The sequence below is a fragment of the Kogia breviceps genome, chromosome 5, assembly GCF_026419965.1.
Source record: "Kogia breviceps isolate mKogBre1 chromosome 5, mKogBre1 haplotype 1, whole genome shotgun sequence".
In the NCBI taxonomy this organism is placed as follows: Eukaryota; Metazoa; Chordata; class Mammalia; order Artiodactyla; family Physeteridae; genus Kogia; species Kogia breviceps.
Window position 1 is genome coordinate 120,954,116 of NC_081314.1, and position 23,234 is coordinate 120,977,349.

Here is a 23,234-nt window from a genome sequence, read left to right on the forward strand (position 1 = left end):
AGCTTATACATAAATAAGGAAAAGACACAAATGAACAATTATAAGGCATATTGAGAAATATTGTATATGGGGAGCTTTGTAAACTGCCAGAAGCAACAACAAAATAATAATGTAGAATCTGGGCAGAGACAGAACAGGTGATAGATATCTGAGTTAAGGGAGAAAAGGAAGATAGATGAAAAAAAGAGAGCAAGATCTTACAAATGAGCATCAGAAGTTACTGCAGGAAAAGTGATTTTTAAAAATCATAACATGAAAGAAAACAAGTAAGATATATTACATCCCATTACGTTATATATAATTAACTATACAAACCAAACACAGTTTATACTTTGATAAAGCTAAGTTGAAAAACAGATCACACTATGACATGACCAAATATAAACCTGTGTTTCTAAATTTTCAGAAAATCTTCTAGACAAGATACATGATGATTTGGGGAAGCAAAGTCATTGGTGGATGAGGCACATATCCCTTAAAGAAAATACCCAGCTTGTGAACACTGTGTACAGGCTTCATAATGGAAAGGTGCCAGATTAATTTTTTTTTAATCTCTTGAAATCTAAGTTGGCAACATTGAAATTCATGTGTAATTCATGAGCTTTTTAAAGGACACCTAATAAGTGACAGAGAAGTGATTCCCAAGTATGTCTTTACGCTGAGGTAGGTATGACATTATAGGTTGAGGAGGCAGAAAGAAACAGAAAGAATTAAGAATAAGCAGTATTTTCTGCCAAAGACCAAGATGCCCAGTCTCACACACAGGCTATTTTGAATCTCTTGACTCCAATGTCTACGGAGTCTAGTTTGTTTGTCCTTAATTAGTACACAAACAACTTCAGTTGCTTTTAAAGCACAGTTTAACACTTCATACCACGAGTTGGCTATGAGGCCTACTACGAAGTCAGGTGGAGTAGGGTAAGCGCCTGCGTGGAGAAGGAGCCACCACCTCCCTCAGCCTTCTTCCAATTTACTTCTATATTTCGGTGGCCAAAGTCCTACTAAAAACTTCATATGCAGATAAATTTAAGAATTTACATCGTGTTTTACTATTATTAGCATATGTTAGAATTACATATTTCTAACTTACGTGTTTCTCACACCTGCTCCTGTCACTTCTCCCTTTTTTCCTGTTTTTACCACTTTCTTCTATTCCTCTATCTCTTTAGCTATTTATGGTCTCTTTAGTCCCACTTTAACTTCTTTTTTCTCTCCATATGTGTGGCTGGGGAGAAAGATAAGGCTAGCATATCACATAGAAGATAACATCTTGTAAACTTATCTATTCTTCAAGTCAAATTCCGTAACAAATTTCAAATACAACAAAAAAACTTCAAATGAAATTTTAATTCTAAACCAAGTGCCCCCTATCTTTAAATGTGTAAACATAGAACATTAAAGCTCCCCAATAACAAATGCTAAGGGCACTTGGAACAGTGTTTAAAATAATTTTTTCCTAAATAAATTTAATTTTTAGAGGTTAGAAGAACCTTCATACAATGAGATTTACATTAAAGAATAAAATAAATGGGAATTAAAACATACTTTAGACCTACTAGAGAATGGACTTGAGGACACGGGGAGGGGGAAGGGTAAGGCGGGACAAAGTGAGAGAGTGGCATGGACATATATACACTACCAAATGCAAAATAGATAGCTAGTGGGAAGCAGCCGCATAGCACAGGGAGATCAGCTCAGCGCTTTGTGACCACCTACAGGGGTGGGATAGGAAGGGTGGGAGGGAGACACAAGAGGGAGGAGATACGGGGATATATGTATATGTATAACTGATTCATTTTGTTACAAAGCAGAAACTAACACACCACTGTAAAGCAATTATACTCCAATAAAGATGTTAAAAAGAAAAACAAACATACCTTATTATGTTGCACAGTAAAAATGTTTTAAAATATTGTGAACAAATGTCATCTAAATGTTGGATAATGTTATATAACTTCAGTAAAAAGAGGTATCAATTGCCATGTTCTCACACCTAGCTGTTTCTCTCCCTATGGCAATAGCTTTGATGATCAAAAAGACAGTTGAAAACACTAAAAAATGTACTATGTCATAATTTCATTAAAAGCATCTAAATTGTAAAAAGGAATTCCTTTCTGCAGAAAAAAAAATGTATAAGCACTCCAAAGCAATTCTTTATAATTAGACATTTATGGTATCACCTTCCTTACTTCAAGGGCTCCCATGCAGATTGCATGGGGGTAAATCCACTTGCATTCTTAAATCACTACTTTCCCTATTTATAATATAATATGAACATTTCAAGTTATGGAAACGGTGTACTGCATCCAATCTCTAAAAATGGCTGGCTTTTTTTTTTGTAGGAAGGGGCTGTTAGGAATTGTTGGAAGAATTTTAAATGTTGAGGTGGGCATCTATGGGGGTTTTCAGGTTTGGGACAATTTGTATTTATATTTTAAGCAGTTTAAACGAAAACCAAAAGTGGACATGAGTAACACGATTCTGCCATAGACTAAATTCTGCCATACATATTTTTATATGTGTACACACACACACACACACACACACACACACATACACGTTATCTAGAACAATGGAAAATTCTTCATTTGGTAAACAATGGTGGACACATTAAGACTTCTATTATACAGAAAGTTCAATTTCACCACTATTTAGCTCGATGATATTTTAAGGTCAGGTCTCCTGAGACATACAAATAATTAACTTTTAATATTCACTGCCAAATGTCTAAGCTTACTTCTCTTAAAAAAATATTCAGTTACAAGATGAAAATATTTTACCCAAGTTAACTTGAAAAACATAAACTCTAGGTGGAATTGAGGTCCTTCAAGGTAATTATTCCTTACCAGTCGTGATTCTAATATATTACAATTCATAGATCACATTCTCTGAGATATTCTAATTGAAAAGCTATAACTGTAAACCTTCAACTCAAAGTTGGATACTATCTTCATTTACTGACAAAATTACATAATCACTTAAATTTATTGAATGAAAGAAAATGAGAGAAACAATAAAAATACCTTTGGCACACACTGGGAAAAGATTTCAAGGGAAAGAGAGAAAGATAAAGGGAGAGGACTCTATCTCTCCATCCATCCATCCATCCTAGCAAAGCTTGTCTCTGATCTCTCTAGAGAAAAAAATGGATGTGATGAATGCAAAACACAAGTGGTTAGCTTCGTGTACATAAATATGATGATTCAAAGATAATATAGTTTAACAACTTGCAAAACAGGACAGCCAAATAATTTATTTTCCAAAATTTTTGCCTCTTAACTAAAATATTTCATGATGAAGATCAGGAAAGATTATAATTGTTAAATTTTATCAGAGTTTATTTTTTGAATGCTCAATATATTACACAAAATCTGGTCATGAAAATGGAAGATAAATTGATTTGTCTTCAAAAGTGAATTTTCTTATATGAGTGATCTCCATTTGCTTCCTCAAAATTTCAAACTCTTACATCTAGCTTCAGAGTGGCCAACTGGAATTTCAACATGTAAATTTTCATAAAAAGCAGACTGATTAAAATTCTATGGGCACTCATGATAATATATTAAAAATTATCACTATCTTTAAACCCTATATTAGCTACAAAAATCAGGAAAGTAGTGCTAATTCAAAAACTCTGACAAACTTGTTTTTAGTAACAGACTGACATATTCATTCTTCTTTTTATTATTCTTAATATGTACCAGAAAAATAGCATACCTTTATTATGTACCAGAATAGAGCTCCTTTATTGACACCATTGAGAGAGAAATATATTTTTATGAATTACCAAGCAATATTTCTGAATGGTTTTGTTAAAGTCAAATCAATTTCTTTATTTTTAACAAGTATTCATATTAATCCCAAACTGCCTCACATTGCCTTTAAATTCACAAGCATCTCAGTGACTGTTTAAACAAATTACATAAATTACACTTTTAACTTTATACACATCTCATTATTACTTGAGCATCTTGTTGGGGAAAGAAAGAAATGTGATTTCTGAGTTTGGAAAAAATTTCTCAGTTCTGAATACAATAACTGTTGCCTGCACTTCTGAAAATCCTGTAAATCTACTGAACTCTCTGGTGTCTTTATAGCCCTCGTCCCAGTCAAAAGTCCCATGATTTTACCTGTTGTGTTATAAATTACACCTATACATATTGGATATTAGTTCAGTTTTATTTAGATTATCCCCAAAGTCAATGCCTAATTCAGTGTTCGCAAACATATATGTGTACACAGTTCATTTAAAGACAAAAATAAATCTGAACGTTTATGTTACTTGTTTTATTTGCATAGTAGATATTTTGTATTAAAAACAATGTATATTCTACTTATCTTAAGGACTGACTTAATTTTCACTTTTTATGCAGTTTCTAATGTACTAACCACTTAAGCAGCATAGGAATGGGCAGAGTCCAAGTCAGGGAATGCTAGTCTAAGGATAAGCATCTACTATTCCATAAGTCAAATGTCAGGAAAACAGATGTCCTCAAGCAGATGCTTTCCTTGACATATATAAAAAACTGACAAGGGACATCTACCTGAATCCCACCTACTCTTTCCACTCTTTTCTTCTTATTTGACCCTGATGCCCCCAGGGGGATTATCAGCCAACATTCTTATTTAGAATTCAGAATGCATTTCCTATAACATTGGTTATAAGTGATGACTGCACACAGTTGAATTAATACTGAGTATGACGCTTCATATACATTCTAGAATAAGTGGATGTTTGTCTTCTGTCCTCAAACTTAATTATCATTTCTAACATGGTTTTTATGGGAAAGAACATCCAGATTTCCCAATGACTTACAAATAATTAGACTATAATCTACTGATAAATATGAAGCACTTGTATAAAAAATACAATTTAGCTTTGCTTATCATTCCTAAGAAATTTAAATTTACATGAAAATAATTTTATTAATTTTGCATGCATGTTTGCTACAAAAATCATACTCATTAACATGTAACCACAACTCCAGACTTTGGAGGTCCTAATAATTAAAGTTTAAGACAAAGTTGTAAACTAAATAGAGAAAAAAACTTTACAGATTTTTAATGTATTATTTTCTTACCAATAGTAAAGTACTATGAGATTTTTATTTACAAACATATCCAGCAATATAAAGTTTTCATTCTGAAACTTTTATTTTAAAATCCTGCTTAATTATATGTCCCAAAGTGAGGAAAAATTAATATTTAATAGGGCTTATTGATCTAAATGGTAATATGTAGCTTGGGTTGTACTTGAAATTATAAGAGTTGCCTACCATGCCTGAGAAATCTGCTTCATTCAATCTAGCTATTGTAAAGGAAGCAAAATTCCCTTAACATAGTACTAAAGCATTCCATTATCTTTTCTATTAAGTTGTTTTGTCCTTTGAATCATTGCCTATTTTAATTTATATTTTTAAAAAGAAATTAAATTAATTAACTTGCATTTACCATTAGAAGCTTCACTATAACTTTGCATGATATCGATTTCAGGGCACGTTTTTTTTACAAATGATGGTCACTATCAAAGGAAAGAATATCCAAGCAATCAATATTGAAGAAAGAATAAAGAGCATGGGCAAATAAGAGAGACAATACTTATTCTTCTCTAAATATGTGAAATATCCAATAAGCTCTTAACCAATGAGAATAAACCATAATCCCTGGAAATGACGGCCACAGAAAGGGTTTTGGCAATCTCCTGTAATACTAAACATACTGTTGGATCACTATTGCAGAGAAACAGTTGTCCTACTGCATTTTAGTGATCCAACACATTGCCAGAGGAATAAACAACTCTCCTAGCCAACAGAAATGCTGCCTACAGATTCTTGTTTTAGACCTTTGATGAAAAAAATACGTGTGTTAAATGATTTTCTTACATTATTTTTAACAAAAGAGAAAAGCAAAATGAGAATTCAACTAGTTGTTAATATATAATGGCTTGAAATAAAAACTAAAAACCAAAGTCTATTTCATTATTAAAATTGATTATCTGCATATATGTATATATACCTATTCACATACAAGACACACATGCATTTTTATTTTTGAAAAACATCTTCCTATTTTATTTCAAAAATTAATGAATGAAATTATATACTATAAAGAAACCATGTTCTTTTTGAGCAATCTTTTCAAAAGAGTTAATAAACTTACTTGAATATGTACAATATTTAATGGATATTTTGGAAACCACAGGACTAACAAAAGGTCAACACCACTACACATTTTTTTTATCTAGAGCAATTCCCTCATACCCTTCCTGCTCACAGATTTCAAGGCTTAACAAATGCAGAAACAATGTCAAAATGGATTCTCGTCTAAGACAAAACAAAATTCATGGGGTCAGGACTTCCTTTTATCATATAAAACATCAAATTGCTACGTGCAACTGAGTAGGCAACACACCTCCAGAAATAATACTTATCACAGAACACATTTTCTAGACACTAGCTTTGGCATAAACCACTCCATAGAGCTACCGATCAAATCAGTATACTGAAAAACCTTATTACAAAATCTATGATCCCTTTCAACTCTGCAAAGGACACCTCAGGACACGACAAACCTGCAGCTCCACTCTATCATTAATTTCCTCCAAATACACTTGGCAAAGCAATAAAGAACATCAAATTTTCCACTTAATTTCTGAAGAACATCACACCCTTTAATGAATATGTTCTTGAAATTTAAAAAATTAAAACACAAGAGTCACTAAAGAGATCCAAAAGCTTCACTTCAAAAATATAATAACTTTAATTAATAGGTTTTTGTAAAATCATATAAACATACACACAAATATATCTCTGTATATAGCATCTACTACAACAGAGTAAAGCCAGTCTTGAAGGAATGGCTTCAAATTTGATACACCAACACACCAAATTCTAGCTCAATTTAACTGCTTTCGTAAGCATTATAGTCCACTTCAACAAAAAACTTGGGGAAAGATTACAACAAATCACTTAAAACGTCAAACCAAAGGTCCACGTAATCTCAAATCTCATATCCAGCTCTGAAAACATTAAAACATGCTTGCACCTACCTTGGCCTTGTCCATTCCCCTGCTGACTCCAAAGGATCACAATCATCATTAGCAGTCCTGGAGTCCATGTCCACATTCTTCTAGTGACATCTCCTTGTCTTCTGGCCATTGCATTTTAAATTCTGCATATTGAGAGGAGTGGGCATGAAAAGTATAATAAATTACAACCTAAAAGAAATGTAACATCACTCAAATCCCATATCTAATAGGCATTGTGTGTTTATAAATCACCCTGCTTACAAGGGGATACATTTGAAGATCACGCTTCTCTTTGGTATTCTCACTATGATGATTAATATGAAAGCTCATTCATCTTAAATCTCATATTCTCAACATTCGTTTGAATATTTTTCAATATCAGTTTGCAAAATCGACTATTAAATCTATGAATGCTTAAAAAGGACTTCCAAAATACCCACTGGAGAACAGTCAAGCAAAACACTGTACATGGACACTCTATATAAGTCACTATTTAAGTAAATTGATGTATTAGAAACACCATATCATTTCTACGAACATACGCAAATATGACTTTTCCACACATTTGTGTAAACTTAGCATAAGTATCTCATATCTCTGTAGTTTTGAGTAAAATGATATTCTAGTTAATCAGTAACTTTAACAGCATAAAGAGATTCATCATGTACACAAAACTAATCTTGTGTACTTAAAATTGAGAGTACAATTAATTACAGAAACCACAAAACACTTGCAATTCTAATTCCAGATATACAAACCATATATATAGGAAGTCGTATACATAAAATGATAAAATATACTTGAATATTCATTTTGACGCTGTTTTTAATACTAAAAAATGAAAATGCTTAAATGCCCAAAGGGTTATTATTTGTTCATACAGTTGAATGATATATATAGTAGATAAGATGAATGGACTTAAGTCACTTTTATCAAAATGGATCAATGTCAAAAATAAAAATTTAAACAAACATAGCAAGTTGCAAAATGATAGGTTCAATAATATACCTTTTACATGTAAACATATAAATATATAAAAATATAAGTTTATATAAAATTATGTATAAAAACATACATATAAACATAATACATGTTTACATATATAACATAATAAGCCATAGAATGATAAACACCTTCCAAAATTAAGAAATTTCAAGATTAAAATTTATAAAGTCATTAAGAGGAATCTTCAGATAAGATTACCCCTAAGTTCCAGTGTTTCCACAGTTAACAAAATATGGAGCTAAGGAAAGTGAATTTAATGATATCCTGAATAAACTCTGTACTCAAAATGCTACATAATCCTAATTCTAGTAAACTTGGAAGGAAACCCAGGCATCAGAACTTGTTCGTCTCCCTTTCTTCTACATTAAGAAAAGAGGATTTAATTACTCACTTTGCCTTATTTATTTCAGACTCATAGTGTCAAAGCTAAAGGGAAATTTAGAGCCAACTAATCCATCCTCCTCATTTGAAATAAGCAAAGAGGCCAAGAAGGTCAGAATGACATTTCCAAATTCACATGTAACAAGAGAATGATGATAGCGATGATAGTCTTAGTACTAAGAAATATTTCCTGAAAATTTATATTTTCCCAGGTTATTTTAATATACTGACTGCCTTACATTCCTAGTTCCATTTCATTCTCACAGAAACGCTATGAGATAATATCACAATCACCATTTCATAGCTGAGAAAACAGAGGCTTAGAGAAAAGCCACACAACTTCCAAGTCATGTAATTAGTATGTACTATTGTGACTTCAGCCAAAACAGGATTTCGGAGCCTATGCTCTGAACTAGCAATCACTGTGCAGGAATTTAGTCCTAGATCTCCTAGCTACAGTCCAGTAATCCAAAAAGGATGCTGAGAAGAGGAAAAGGAGATAGCTTACATAGAGAACCCTGTGTACTTATCCCAAATAAACATCTTCAAACTGAAAATCATTAAAACATGAGACAACTGAGCTATCACAGTTAAAAAAAAAAAGCATCAGCCCTTTACAGAGTAACATGGGGTGTCCAGGGCAAATCTCAACATCTTCCCAACACACCTTAGCATTACTAATAATTTTACATTGAAGAATAAGATGAATAATATTACAGAAGAGCTATAGTGATGCCTGATTATTTGTTTAGGGAGCAAGGGGCAGGGTAGGAGGTTATTATCAAAGACCAACTTTAGTGGTATGCATCTGTAATGTCTGTGTGTATACACACACACACTCTTTTAACCACTAACTGATAGATCTTTGTTCCCTTCTAATCAACATGTAACCATTTTTATCTGGTAGCAATAATGTCAAAATTCTCATTTAAATCACCCTTAAATATACTACTTTTGCAATTTATTTTAATTTACTGTTTCCTTAACTCCTGTACACCATACTCATTTTAAATGGCATTCTGTTCTTATTCTACATAGAATTGAGGCAGTATATGAAAAATCTTAAAATACTCTTCAAGAAGGATTGGCATATAAAACACCAGTTCCATTATACATTTTAGTAAAATTTTAAAGAACAGATGGCTTTCAAATTGTTATTCTAATCAGAAGAAAATGTAACCTTCCTTTCCAATTTGATGTTTATGGAAAACCCATAGTTCTTAAATACCAAGTTTCTACAATGTATTATCTATATGCTATTCCTGCCCGTCTATAAATATGAAAATCATGACGTTCTATGAAATTTTATATTAATTAACTGGACTCACATAAGGTAAAACCAATCCATTTCTTTATCCTTATGAAAGAAAAACAAAATGGCTAGAAAGGGGTATGAGAGATCAACCAGAAAATAAGGTTATCATATACCATAAAGGCATGCAATGGACTTCTCTAAATCTTTTTTGGAACACTCTTTTCATGCATATGAAAATAAAAACTAAGTGAAAAATAGCTACTTTATCTTATGAACTTTACTTGTACCTGTTATCTTTAAAGACTGGAATAAGTCCTAAAACACAGAGAGTTGGATTCATTGTGCTTTTCTGGCAATAAATGTGATGTTCAATGAGCAGAGAATTAGAACTTGGCTATGCAAGGATTTTGGAGCAAACAGCATTATAAGACAGTGTCATGGAGTGCTATGGCTCGCCCCATAGACTCTCTCCAGAATGCTGCTCTGTCAGATGGAGGCCACAGTCATATCACCTGATCTGAGGGTTGCTTCATATCTAGAGGTGTTCACTAGGAAGGACAGTCTTAAGTTAATAAGACTGTTAGGCTGTAGAACACCTACCATCAATGGAAGCGAAGACTTCTAGGTATTAGAGCCACTCCTGTTACAGACCATCTCTGGGTTATACATGCAGCCAACTCCTAAACATTATTCTGCCCTCACCCACTCATTCCACCTCTCATGTGGATCTTTTCAGTATTTTCTTCCTCCCTAGCCAGCAGACCCAATGAACCAGCCTCAGTTGTATGTATATATACAAATCTATCTCAGCAACCAGACAGGTAATGCCTTCAGATTTGCCATTTCATTGTGATCTATAGAGAGTGGCTCTAGTCACCTTCTAGGATAAGTTTTACAGCAGCTTCCTTAAAGAAAATTCTTTTCTGGAAAAAAAAGGTTTCCTTGTAAGTCCCTCTCCTGGCAACTGGTTTCCTCATTGAAGTGCTTCTTCAGGGAGTGTTGAGATGTGCCAGTGAGCCTCCAGGTTGATGATTTTTGCTCAACTTCTCCATTATAAAGCAACCTATCTGGTCACCCTTTTAAAACTAAAGACCAAAGAATCAACTGGGATCAGGAAGTGACCATAGCTCATAGGTCATCAATTTCTCTTCTCAGCATATTATAGGAACACAATCTAAGCCAGAAAAAAACAGCAGAGCCCATTACAGATCTCGAGTTCCAGTAATCAACATTGATTTTTTTCAATGGGAAATTTTCATTAGAAGCCAGCACATGACTTACATTCAGTAATCACTTAGATTAAGACATATATTGGAGCCTCACTTTAACACTGTCCTTGGTCTAAATGCCATGGAATCATTTTTAAAATGGGGTCTTTTTGACATTAGTAAATTCGCATAGGTAGGATCTATCTCAGTCCAAACTATACCTGACTTGTAACAGTGACAAAGTCCTGTGTAATCCAAACTAATAGTACAATTCATATAAATTATATATACAGACACAATACATGAATACATTTATATATTTTTTTTTTCAACAGGATAAAACTTGGAGGCTGCAATGGCCATCATGCTTTAGAATAAAGAGCCCAAACAATGAAAGAAGACTCAGATGCTGACTCTGTTTAATATCTTTGACAAATGAATTAATCACTTTAAGATTCAGTTTCCAGGATATGTGACAAATTAAAAAAAAAAATCTCTAAAATTCCTGTAAGCTATAAAGTGTGAAAATTCTATTACGTCATTGGTTCAGGAGAAACAGATAAATCACTTGCCATTTGGCATTATAAAAAAACAGACAGGGCTTCCCTGGTAGCGCAGTGGTTGGGAGTCCGCCTGCCGATGCAGGGTACGTGGGTTCGTGCCCCGGTCCGGGAAGATCCCACATGCCGCGGAGCGGCTGGGCCCGTGAGCCATGGCCGCTGAGCCTGCGCGTCCGGAGCCTGTGCTCTGCAACGGGAGGGGCTGCAGCGGTGAGAGGCCCGCGTACCGAAAATAAAAAACAAACAATAAAAAAACCCAGACATCTCAAAATGTAAAATAACATGCACTTCTGTCCTAAAGTGTGGTCCATAAACATTCTGCTTCAGAATAATCCAGGATGCCTGGTAAAATGTACAGGCATGAGCATCACTGTGGACATGCTGAATCAGAACCCCTGGAGATGAAGCCTTGGAATATGCACTGTAATAAACCCTTCAAGTGACTATTTTTAATCATAAAATTGGGAATAACTAGTTTATACCATGGCACTTACTTAAAAAATTATAAATAGATTTCATAGAAATCTACAGTCTTTCTAATCTTAATGACTGACTTTTCAGTGAAATACGACTAGTCATCTATGTATAATTTCAAATGAGTAAAAGACCTACAACAACAAGTTTAGCAGTAATCACCCTAACGTTTGAGAGTCCAAGAGAGCCTTAGGGACCTAAAGTCTTTCCAGAGAGGAAGAGTGATTTACCCTCCTAAACTCTGTGGAATCACTGACATAGCATAAAACCATTCCTGTGTGTCCTGATATCCTCTCAAGTGGACTTAAAGAGGAACCATTCCCAGCCCAGATTTCCTGACCCACATCTCTTTTGTTAAGATAGGGCGAGGAGCCTTTCAGCCTTGGAAACTATAGGAAGTGAACAGACTGTGGACTCCACTGGATCTAGTTAATCCACTCAACAAATATGTGCCAGATACTATACTAGTTACTGAGCTATAGTAGCGAACAAGAAAGCCAAGGTCCCTGGACTTTCAGGGCTTGAATTCTAGAGAGGAAGTCAGGGGCAGAAATCCAACTAAACACAGAGAAGAAATCATTACAAGATGTGTTCACATGAAAAATCAAACAAAGAACTGTATACCCGACAAGGGTTTTGGGGGAACATCAGATATTTACTTTAAACACTTCCTTCAGGTAACAGTATTTAAGCTTAGACCTGAGAATAAGAGCTAGCTTTGCATACACTGGGGTAGTCTTTCAGGAAAAGAAACCAGAATATTTAAGGGCCCTGATATGAGGACAATCTTGACATGTGGAAGGAATGAAAAATATAAATCTGGTTTAAGTGAAGCAAGAAGAAAGACTGATGAGATGTGACTAAAAGATACTATGTGAGACTATACAGGGCTTTATTGGTAATGGCAAAGAATGTAGGCGTTAGCACAAGTACACTGAAAAAGTAGGGAGAGCTAGGAACTGACAGACATTTTAAGAGATCAATTTTGTTTCTATGTATGAAATTTAGTAGAATAATGATGAGGATAGGATAATACAGTAGGTAAGAAAAGATCTGGATCTGGCTACACTGGACATTAGAAAAAAATAAGTGGAAAGATTCTAGATACATTTGGAACCAAAGTATTTTTTAAATGAACATTGGATTGGATGTCATAGGAATATAGAGGGGGGGCACAAAAATGACCCATAAGTTCATGGCTTAATTATCCAAATGGTTGGTGTTGACATTTACCAGTATATGTTTCTTCTGAATTATCCATGTGCTATTTGTCAAGTGAGGCATGGACTCTCAAAAGAAAGGTCTGGGCCAGACTCTACAACTAGAAATCACTAGCTCTTAAGTATAGAAAGGGTGTTTAGTGCTTAGGGAAGGGTGTGTGTAGAGAGAGAAGAGTGATTAGGATGGAGCCCAAAGAAACATCAATATTTAAATGCTAGATGGGGGAATAGAATCCAAAAAATGTCCTATTAATAGTGGAGAAATTGAGCTCAGGATATTTGCAAAACAGTGCTAAAAGATGAACCATAACACCTAAAATTAAAAATGTGGGGGGCTTCCCTGGTGGCGAGGTGGTTGAGAATCCGCCTGCCGATGCAGGGAACACGGGTTCGTGCCCCAGTCCGGGAAGATCCCACATGCCACGGAGCGGCTGGGCCCGTGAGCCATGGCCGCCGGGCCTGCGCGTCCGGAGCCTGTGCTCCGCAACGGGAGAGGCCACAACAGTGAGAGGCCCGCGAACCACAAAAAAAAAAAAAAAAAAAAAAAAAAATGTGGGAATTGAAGACAGGGGAGTAGTGATGGATTGTGAGGGAATAGCAAAAGCTGTGGCCTAGGGTGAGTGTCAGTGAAGATGAAGAATTGTAGAAATGATGATACGTGAGCAAATGAGTCAGGAGAGGAATGATGTCCAGAAGTTGGGATATTTGCCATCAAGATCTTGTTAACGATCTCAGATTTGACCATGAGAGGGGTAACTGAAGTGGAAGGGAAAACAAGCAATGGAGATAAGGATGTCAAGAAACAGAGAAAACATAGGATTTTGATGGTCCTTCCTTGTGGATGTTGAAGTCACTGAAAATAACAAGATGACTTGGCTGAAGAAGATTTAAGCGAGGATCTAAAGCCTTACATAAATGACAAGTGTGACCAGGAGGTCTGCTGATGTCAACAATACAAAAAGAACATGGCTACTACTTCCAAAGTGTTTGCATTTCAAAAGAAGAGTATGATTTGCAAGGGGGAGATAAAATAGCAATCTGGAAGTTGTAACAGAGAGCAAGAATAACTTCTGGTTGAAAGGTATGTGGAGGATGAGAAACAGACAAGTCTCAATTTATGGAGACTACAGAAAAGTCTTCTTTGGCATCAACCAAGTTTCATTTTAAGAGAATTAAAAAGGCAATTAGCAACAGTCATTTTTACAGTTTTCAGTAGCTTAGTAAATAGTACTATATAAAATTAAGACTTAACACAAAGTTATAGCAAAATTCCAATGGCACAGAATCCTCTTCAAAATCTCCCAAACCATATAATTCCTTATTCTTCTAAACTTCTCCTTGTACTACAAAATTTGCTTCATCTTATTCAATGAACAGTATTAGTCCATTAAAATACACACACACACTCAAGTGTGCATACATGTCTTATCTATCTGTACATCATTTTTGAAGCTATATTCAAAGCAAAGGGACTTCCCTGGTGGCGCAGTGGTTAAAAATCGGCCCGCCAATGCAGGGGACACAGGTTCGATTCCTGGTCCAAGAAGATCCCACATACTGCGGAGCACAACTACTGAGCCTGCGCTCTACAGCCCGTGCACCACAACTACTGAAGCCCGTGCGCCTAGAGCCCGTGCACCACAACTACTGAAGCCCGTGCGCCTAGAGCCCATGCTCTGCAACACGAGAAGCCACCGCAATGAGAAGCCCGCACACCGCCATGAAGAGTAGCCCCTGCTCACCGCAACTACAGAAAACCCACGCACAGCAACAAAGATCCAAAGCAACCGAAAATAAAAAAATAAAGTAAGTAAATCTTTCCATAACCTACAAGCATGGAGATTTCGAGAAATTGGAACGTGGGTTTTTTGGTTTTTTTGTTTTTTTTTTTTGCGGTACGCGTACCTCTCACTGCCGTGGCCTCTCCCGTTGCGGAGCACAGGCTCCAGACACGCAGGCTCAGCGGCCATGGCTCACAGGCCGAGCCGCTTCGCGGCATGTGGGATCTTCCTGGACCGGGGCACGAACCCGTGTCCCCTGCATCGGCAGGAGGACTCCCAACCACTGCGCCACCAGGGAAGCCCTGGAACGTGTCTTTTATAAAAGAAGTTAGACTTGAGTACAAGAAAAAAGATAAAGAGCCTAACTTTGGAAGCTGACTCGGCTTAGTCATCCCTGTGCCACTGGCATGGCATCAAGAAGTAACACGGGGCTCTCAGAGCCTTTTAAAGGAAGTGGAAGTCACCTATCTAAGAGATTCAACTCTAGATTACCTGGCCAAGATATAGCATCTGGATGAGAGTTCACTGACTCAAATTTTGTGAAGATGAAGTAGATACTTGTTAAAATAAGAGATCTATTTAGGGAGACATAGGTAGGCATAGGTTTTGTACTATTGAATAAGTGTATACTTGCTTTCTACAAAAATAGGTTGCTGTTTTTTTCCTAGACAGAGCTAACTTACCAAAAAAAACACATGAAATTAGCAAAAAGCCATGCTATATATGGTATATAAATTTATATATTTTCTATACCATAAATGTATAATCATATGATATGTATATATATCATATATAAAATACACACACACACACGTTTTGGAATTTGCTGTAGATCTTTGGACATTACACTATCTTCTTTTAACTAGACTGCAAACAAGGCGAACAAATATACAGCATTTTCTTTCAAGGCAAGTTACAATGAGTGGAAAAATTAGAATATGTAAATCAATGTAGTATGCCCTTTGCTTTCTGTAACTTTGAGTTTCTACAGTTTGAAGTCTGAGTATTTGATTTCTGTTATACGTAGCCATCTTGGCATTTGGGAAACTCCACAAGACACTTTGTTCATGTGGATTTGGAAAAGGGAAGAGAAAAACAATGCTTTGTTTTGCTCTGTATTCTATGTGCAACATACATTTTGTTCTACCTGCTAGTGTTAGCTTGTGATTACCCATGACTCTGTGGAAGAGGTAGTTTGATGAGCAATAGTCTTAAAGTTAAGAAACCTGGCAGGCTATTAATTGTGTAAATGACCTTCCAATAGTTATTTAACCAAATATTAATTCTCTTTAGCAGTAAACTGAAGGGGATGAATTTGTCCCACAGGTTACATTTATATTAATTTCAACAGACTTATCCTGCTATACAGTAAATTTAATAACACAGAACGTCTTCTAAACTTCACTACTCCACAAGACTCCTATTTTCTTTCCCAACTTCATGAAATGCAGAGGAGTAAAAATGGATGGCCTTCTAATGCAGGGGGAAATATCTGAACCAATAAATTTATGTATAATTCACTATTTAAACATATCAAAATCAAGCAGTTCCATAAAGTTATAAGCTCATTAGAGGGCTTTGATATGGGATGTGTAAAGAAGATGATCCTCTCTTTTCATTCCTATCTTCCAGGTGCCTCCAATGCCCTAAAGTTTTCTTTACACTCAAAACTTAGAATCTTACCTGCGAGAGCTTACACAAATGGGAAATCAGGATAATTTCTCAATAAAAGTGCTAGAGAATAATAAATGCATTTATGGTCAAAGCACTGGGATTCTGGAAATAACCATTTTCCTAATGAGGCACAGGAATTGTGACTATAAAAAGTGTATATTAACTGCCAAGTTCAATTCAGCGTCATTTAAGGGCCCTCTATTATTAGGGCCAAGTATAATGACTCAGATTAATGAATTTAAAAATTGCTTTAAAATGTTTGATGGAGACCTTTGAAGTCATGATCTGAGATTTATCACTGTTACTTTTATTGAATTCAATTTGCTGCCAAGATTTAATCAGATTATTCAGATACTTTAAACTGTAGAACATACGATTCCTCATAAACACCTTAAAAATTTTGAAATGGCTCAAACCTACAAGATGTGCTTTTTTGTAATAATGCACTAGAGTGAATGTACTTTATTTCACAGTGGTTTAGAGAGGGTTTTAGCACAGGAGACTTGGGAAATTAGGGAACAATTTTTTTAAAACACCTTCCAGAGGGAGTTAAGTTACTGAAAAATAATTTCAGTTTATGAATCTGATAGCATTAATCACAAAATAAAAATTGTAAAACTTTATGGAAAGTAATCTTTGTTATAAAGTTGTGTTAATAATTTCAACCAGATACCTTCCATATTACAGGGGTATTTTATGAATTTAACTTCTTGGCTATCAAAGCCTCTATTCCCTGGATGAACTCCGCACAGACTTAATGATCAACATATGTCAGATTTGTTCTCTGGTTTCCTATGAGCAGTTTACAAAAGAGTTTTAAAAACACAAAAAACATCAAACCCAAAGGTACACTATATTTGAAAACTTTCATCAAAAGGAACATTCTTTGAGTTTTAAGAAAATATGACTTGTTTAGTGACCTATTATCTAGTTAGAGATCTTGAACGAAATCAACCTTTCATAATGTTATTTGCTTTTAATACTGTTGCTCTGGAGAACTGTCAAGTGTCACCAATTTTTCAACTTTGCTCCTCCACAGAAGTTTCCCTATCAATATTGTCCCACTTTTCATCTGTTTCCACTAGACTACGTCTGCATTACTTAACATAATGTCCCATACATAAATGGTTGGTGATATATTACTAGAAAGGATAACAGAAATTGGATTACCAACAGCATATCCTATTGCCTAATATTCTGGTCTTCAATTCAAATAACTCCAGTTGCTTTCACAACTCTAACCACCTTTGGGAGTACTGGTCCAATGGTCCTGAATCATGGCACTCTTAAAATTATTACTAATAGTGCCAGAAAGATTATGGGCTATCTAATACAACCCCTGATGCAACATCTATGCCTCATAAAATTGGAGGACACTTTCAGGACTTTATTAGTCTTCAAATGACACCCCTTTTTAAGCCAACGTAGTGTTTGTATATATCATCTTTCATAAATAGTTCATCTCTACAGTTCTCATTATTGTGATATGAAGGACTTAAGAAAATGAATTCTCATTTATTTCCTTGAATGTCCAGCTGAATTCAGTACAACATCTACAGCAAAAAAAAAAAAAAAAAAAGTGATTTCTAGTTTCTTATTCCTGCTGGAACCACAAACTCAGTGGCTTAAAATGACAACACAAATTTATTTTCATAAAGTTCTGGTGGTCAGAGTCCAAAATGGGTCTCACGGGGCTAAAATCAAATCATTCGCAGGACTGTATGTTTTTGTTGTTATTGTTCTTCTGGAGGCTCTAGGGGAGAATCATTCTAAAGGTCGAGTGTATTCCTTGGATGCCAACCCCTGCCTCCATGTACAAAGCTGATCACTCCAACCTCTGCTTCAGAGAGTCCATCTCCTTCTATGGTCTTTCAGCCTGACTCTCATGAGATCCCTTGTGCTTACATTAGCCCACACAGATAAATCAGGATAATCTCCCCATTTTAAGGTCAGATTATTAGAACTTTCCATTAATTCCATCTGCAACCTTAACTCCTCCTTGCCATGTAACATAACTTATTCACAGGTTCTGGGTATTAGAATGTGTACCTCTTTGGAAGGCTATTATTCTACCCACCACACTAAAAAATGAGGGCAAGATAAAATTATGTATAATGCACTACTAATCCTGGCAATGAAATAATACATTTTATGAAGATCTCTATCACAAACGAGTTTTAAATGTTTTAGCTTGTAGATTATTGATTAAAGTTTTGGTATATTCTAGAAAAAAAATCTCATGTCCTTGACGTTAACTCATCACACACAGCAGATGGTCTATTTAAAATAAAAAAGGAATAGTCAAGGCTACCTGGACAATAGAAAAGGAACTATAGTTGCTATGCCTCAAGAGGCCTATTTCTGCAGGTTATTCCCATCAGTATGCACACCTGCCAAATCCCTTCCTGTTGGGATGCTATTTCCCCAAGCTTACCAAATGCCTTCACTCTCATCACTATTTACATTGTCTTTTTCAGGCTTACCTTCATTCGTTTCTTTTCCTCAGCTTCTCCTTATTTGTCTCCTCTGAACTCGATTTTCTTTCTTATGTATTCCACATGCTCACACACTTGATTATACTCTGCTTTACAACATTCTCTAGCTTTATGCACAAAATTTTTTCCCCACAGAAGTTGCTTCCTCTGCAGGACTTAACCACCTTAGTACACAGCGGTAATATCACTGGATTAGGCTCTGTCTCCAGCCTAGAACTTAGTATTTTCTGATTTCTACTCTAAATTAAACTTCACAGTTAAGCAAAGCCCCCATTTGAGGGAATAGTAGGGTTTCTGCCCCTGAAAGTCTGTAATGTGCAGAAACGCATTTGGGAACATAATTGACTTTTACGTACAGAAGCCAGATGCATTTCATGCCTATGTGTGCTTAGGGAAGCAAGTTCATCTCATATATCACAATAAGCATCTGTTCCACTAAATTCCACTGCCGGATACTCCTCACGCTTAGCCAACAAAACACTTAAGGAAATAAAAGCTCTTTCCAATAAAAAGGTATGTCAGAAAGCTTTGTTTAAAAAAAAAAGAACCTTTCTTTATCAGTTAAGCCCAGAGTACGAACTATTATTAAACACAATAACAAATCATTACTGAAATATAGTTTCTGATAAGGCATTTTGGCCCTTACTCTCTATAAAATTTATAGAAAATGATATGTGAGTGTATATTTGAAAGGCTGCTTTCAACAACAAAGGGTGTATTCTGAGGTTTGAACATACCTTTGAAAATGCAGAAGTTTAAAAGAAGAGAAAAACTATATGAATATGAACCTGCAAATAGTTTCATACATATATTTATAACATGAATGAATTCATACTATAATTTTGTTAAAATATTACAAATATGTCCATATAAATGGTTTTCTCTATTGTTTTTTGCATTTTGTTTGTGAACAACAGAAATTCTAATAGATTTACGGTTCATATGAGGCTCTTGATGCTTCCTGCCAATGCACTTTGCCTTTTTTTCTACCAGACTACTAATCTTTTCTGATTTGTTGGAACTATTTATATGTCAAATAAATTGCAATTAATTTTTCCTGATTTGGCATTTGCTTTTTATACCTACTTATAGTGTCTTTTGAAATAGAAAAGTTTTCTATTTTAACAAAGTCCAATTCATCAATCTGTTCCTTATTGTTTCTGTCTATGGTTGGAGCTGTACTTAGGAAAGTAAAATTTCCCCTAATATTATAAATGATATTTGCTTCTAGGGTTTTTTCTTTATATTTTGAAGAGTTTACTTGACAATTACTCTGGAAATAATTTTTGTGAATGGTTCATTATACCTTTTTGCGACTAAGAAACACATATAGCTAATTACTTCAACACCATTTTATGATTTTTTAAAATCATTTCCCAGTAATCGAAAGACTGCCTTTATCATATATAGCATTTTACATTTATTGAATCATTTAAGTTCAAGCATAACACACTTACTTCTCCGCCACTATTCCCCAAGGGATGGATAGAGGAACTGCTTTCTTGTAATTTAAGTGGGTGACATAACATGGTTTAAATAACATCTGAACTACACAGAAACTTTAATTCCTGGTTCTGAACTGTGTTTCAGCTTGACCAATCTTTTGTCCTGCACATTTGCTTTTAAGGGTAGGGCCTTAATTTTGTTTATGGCTATATTTCCACTACTTAAATTTGTGCTGGGTACTGAATAGGCGCTCAAAAACATTTGTTTAATGGTTACACTGATAGATATCTGATTTTTCATTGCATTGGTGCTACCACGCAGTAAATTCATTTATTTATTTATGGCTGCGTTGGGCCTTCGTTGCTGTGTGCGGGCTTTCTTTTAGTTGCGGCGAGTGGGGGCTACTCTTTGTTGTGGTGTGTGGGTTTCTCACTGCGGTGGTTTCTCTTGTTGTGGAACACATGCTCTAGGTGCGTGGGCTTCAGTAGTTGTGGCACGCAGGCTTCAGTTGTTGTAGCATGTGGACTCAGTGGCTTGCGCGCTCCAGAGCACAGGCTCAGCAGTTGTGGCACACAGGCTTAATTGCTCCGCGGCATGTGGGGATCTTCCCGGACCAGGGCTTGAACCCGTGTCTCCTGCATTGGCAGGTGGATCCTCAACCACTGTGCCACCAGGAAAGCCCCACAGTAAATAATTTGAACTGGCTTTTCTCTGTCAAGGATAAAACATTCATTCACACAGTTTTGCACATGCACACTTTGTAGTGGCACCCTGCTTTCAAAATATCCACAATGATTATATGATATTTGTAGATCTCAGAGGTCTAGTCACAAAGAAAACCATAAATCTGAGGCAAAAAGAATATGAAAGATCAAATTACCAAATAAAAATATCTCCTTGTTTTCTTCAGTTCGTTGCTAAAAAAAGTGAGAAAAGTAATAGAAATAAAAATGAAAGTGTATAATATGTGTGTATATCACATATGCTCATTTTCATGATGCATATATGTATACAGATGAGTATGTATATGCTAAATAATATACCATCTTTTTTGTATTTATAATACACACATATATGTATACACATATAAAACAAATACAAATGATTTGTATAATTTTAGTTTTATTCATTTTCTCAGCTAAAAACCAAAGAGAATTTAAAACAAAATGAATTATTCATTTGCAAGTGTTTTTAACCATTATTTCCCATCTTATGCCCATTTTTATGGCTCCTTATATTGCCATTTTGTGACTATTGTGCCATAATTTATATATATTTGAAATCAGTCACCTTAAGAAATCCACCCTTTGGCTAAGATCTCTAAGATTGATTTTGTGTACAAACACACACTCGACAAAGAAAGGTCAACTGTAAAAATATAAACACATAACAAAAAGATTTATCAAAAAATCTGAGTAAAATTATCTGTACATTTTTTCTGTCAATAAAATTAATATAGTAGATTTCTTGGTAGTAAACATGTTTACATTCTGCTTGCTTCCATCTAAACTGCCACATTGGTTATCTGATACTTCACCACAGTAAATACAGAATGACCCAAAAAATAAAAAATAAAACAGTGAGTTCCAAGAATATATTTTTTTACGGCTCAAATAATTTAAAGTTGTCAGTCAGTATGGTACAGCAAGGTGAAAAAGGATGAAAACTGAAGTTCTCAAGGCCACTGAGTAATAATAACGATGCTGTATTCCATGCATCCATCACCATTACCACAAATCTTTGACACCTGTATTGCCAAATATTTCACATACAGCCTTAATGGTAATTAATAGATGTGCCGTAGTACTGAAACGGAGACTCTGTAGATAAGTGATATCCAAAAGCAGTTTGAAAATTTATTATTTCTACATCTGGAAATACTGCTTGTCAATATTACCTATGCAAATCTTGATTTTATTTACCTAATATTTAGTAAATACAGTCTTACTGAACAATTTTCAGATTTGCCAAATGTAGCATGTGAAATTACTGTGTGATTTTATAAGAGAGATCTAAAACAAATCTGATTACAAAAATGTTCCAGTAGTGGCAACAAAAGTACCTTGCAATGTTGTTATTTTCTCCATAATCCGAAGCAGCACCACCCATTCTTCTCTTTAGAGAACTGACGTATAACCTAAGTCAAGTTCTGCACACATGCCCTCAGCAAGTGCCCTCTCGCCTTGCCTTCCTATGAGAAGGCAGTTTAAGAGCCCCCGTACATAGGAATTCTAGGGCCACCACTGAAAAGCACACACTTGTTTCAAGTATTTAAATGCCTCACTTTGCAACTTCAGACCTCACAGCACTGAAAAAAAATGAATCCAATTTAAAAACATTGTTTTATAGAACACTGCAAACTCTGTGAAATAAGTTACACAAGGATTAGATGACTTCATTCCAGCCTATCTGATGTTTTCTCCTTATTTTTTCCTCAAAGCCACAACTAACAACAGATTCATTGCTACATTTCATTAATTGATTATTCCACAATAAATTATCTCAATAGCATTTCTGATGCCCCTGCTATTTTAGTTCTATATAACTCTGTAATTTTGAATGAGTCAGGTTTTTTTTGAAAAGCCCTGACTCCTATTCTTGGAAAAGCCATCATTTCTTCTGTAAGCTTTATAATAGCAAACATCCATTAGGTCTGGTAATCAAACTGAAGAGAAAACTAATCATATTATTTTAATATCAATTAATAA

General features: G+C 35.1%; 1 protein-coding gene across 4 annotated transcripts in view; it reads right to left on the reverse strand.

Annotated features, from left to right (window-relative positions):
• Nucleotides 1–23,234, reverse strand: part of ROBO2 (roundabout guidance receptor 2) — a 1,699,370-nt gene that overhangs the window by 1,667,603 nt on the left and 8,533 nt on the right. For all 4 annotated transcript variants that reach the window (XM_067034916.1, XM_067034909.1, XM_067034903.1 and 1 more), the window contains exon 2: nucleotides 7,049–7,170. In XM_067034916.1, the coding sequence (XP_066891017.1) occupies nucleotides 7,049–7,157 (109 nt within the window). In that variant the 5' untranslated portion in view covers nucleotides 7,158–7,170. The remainder of the gene's footprint in view (nucleotides 1–7,048; nucleotides 7,171–23,234) is intronic.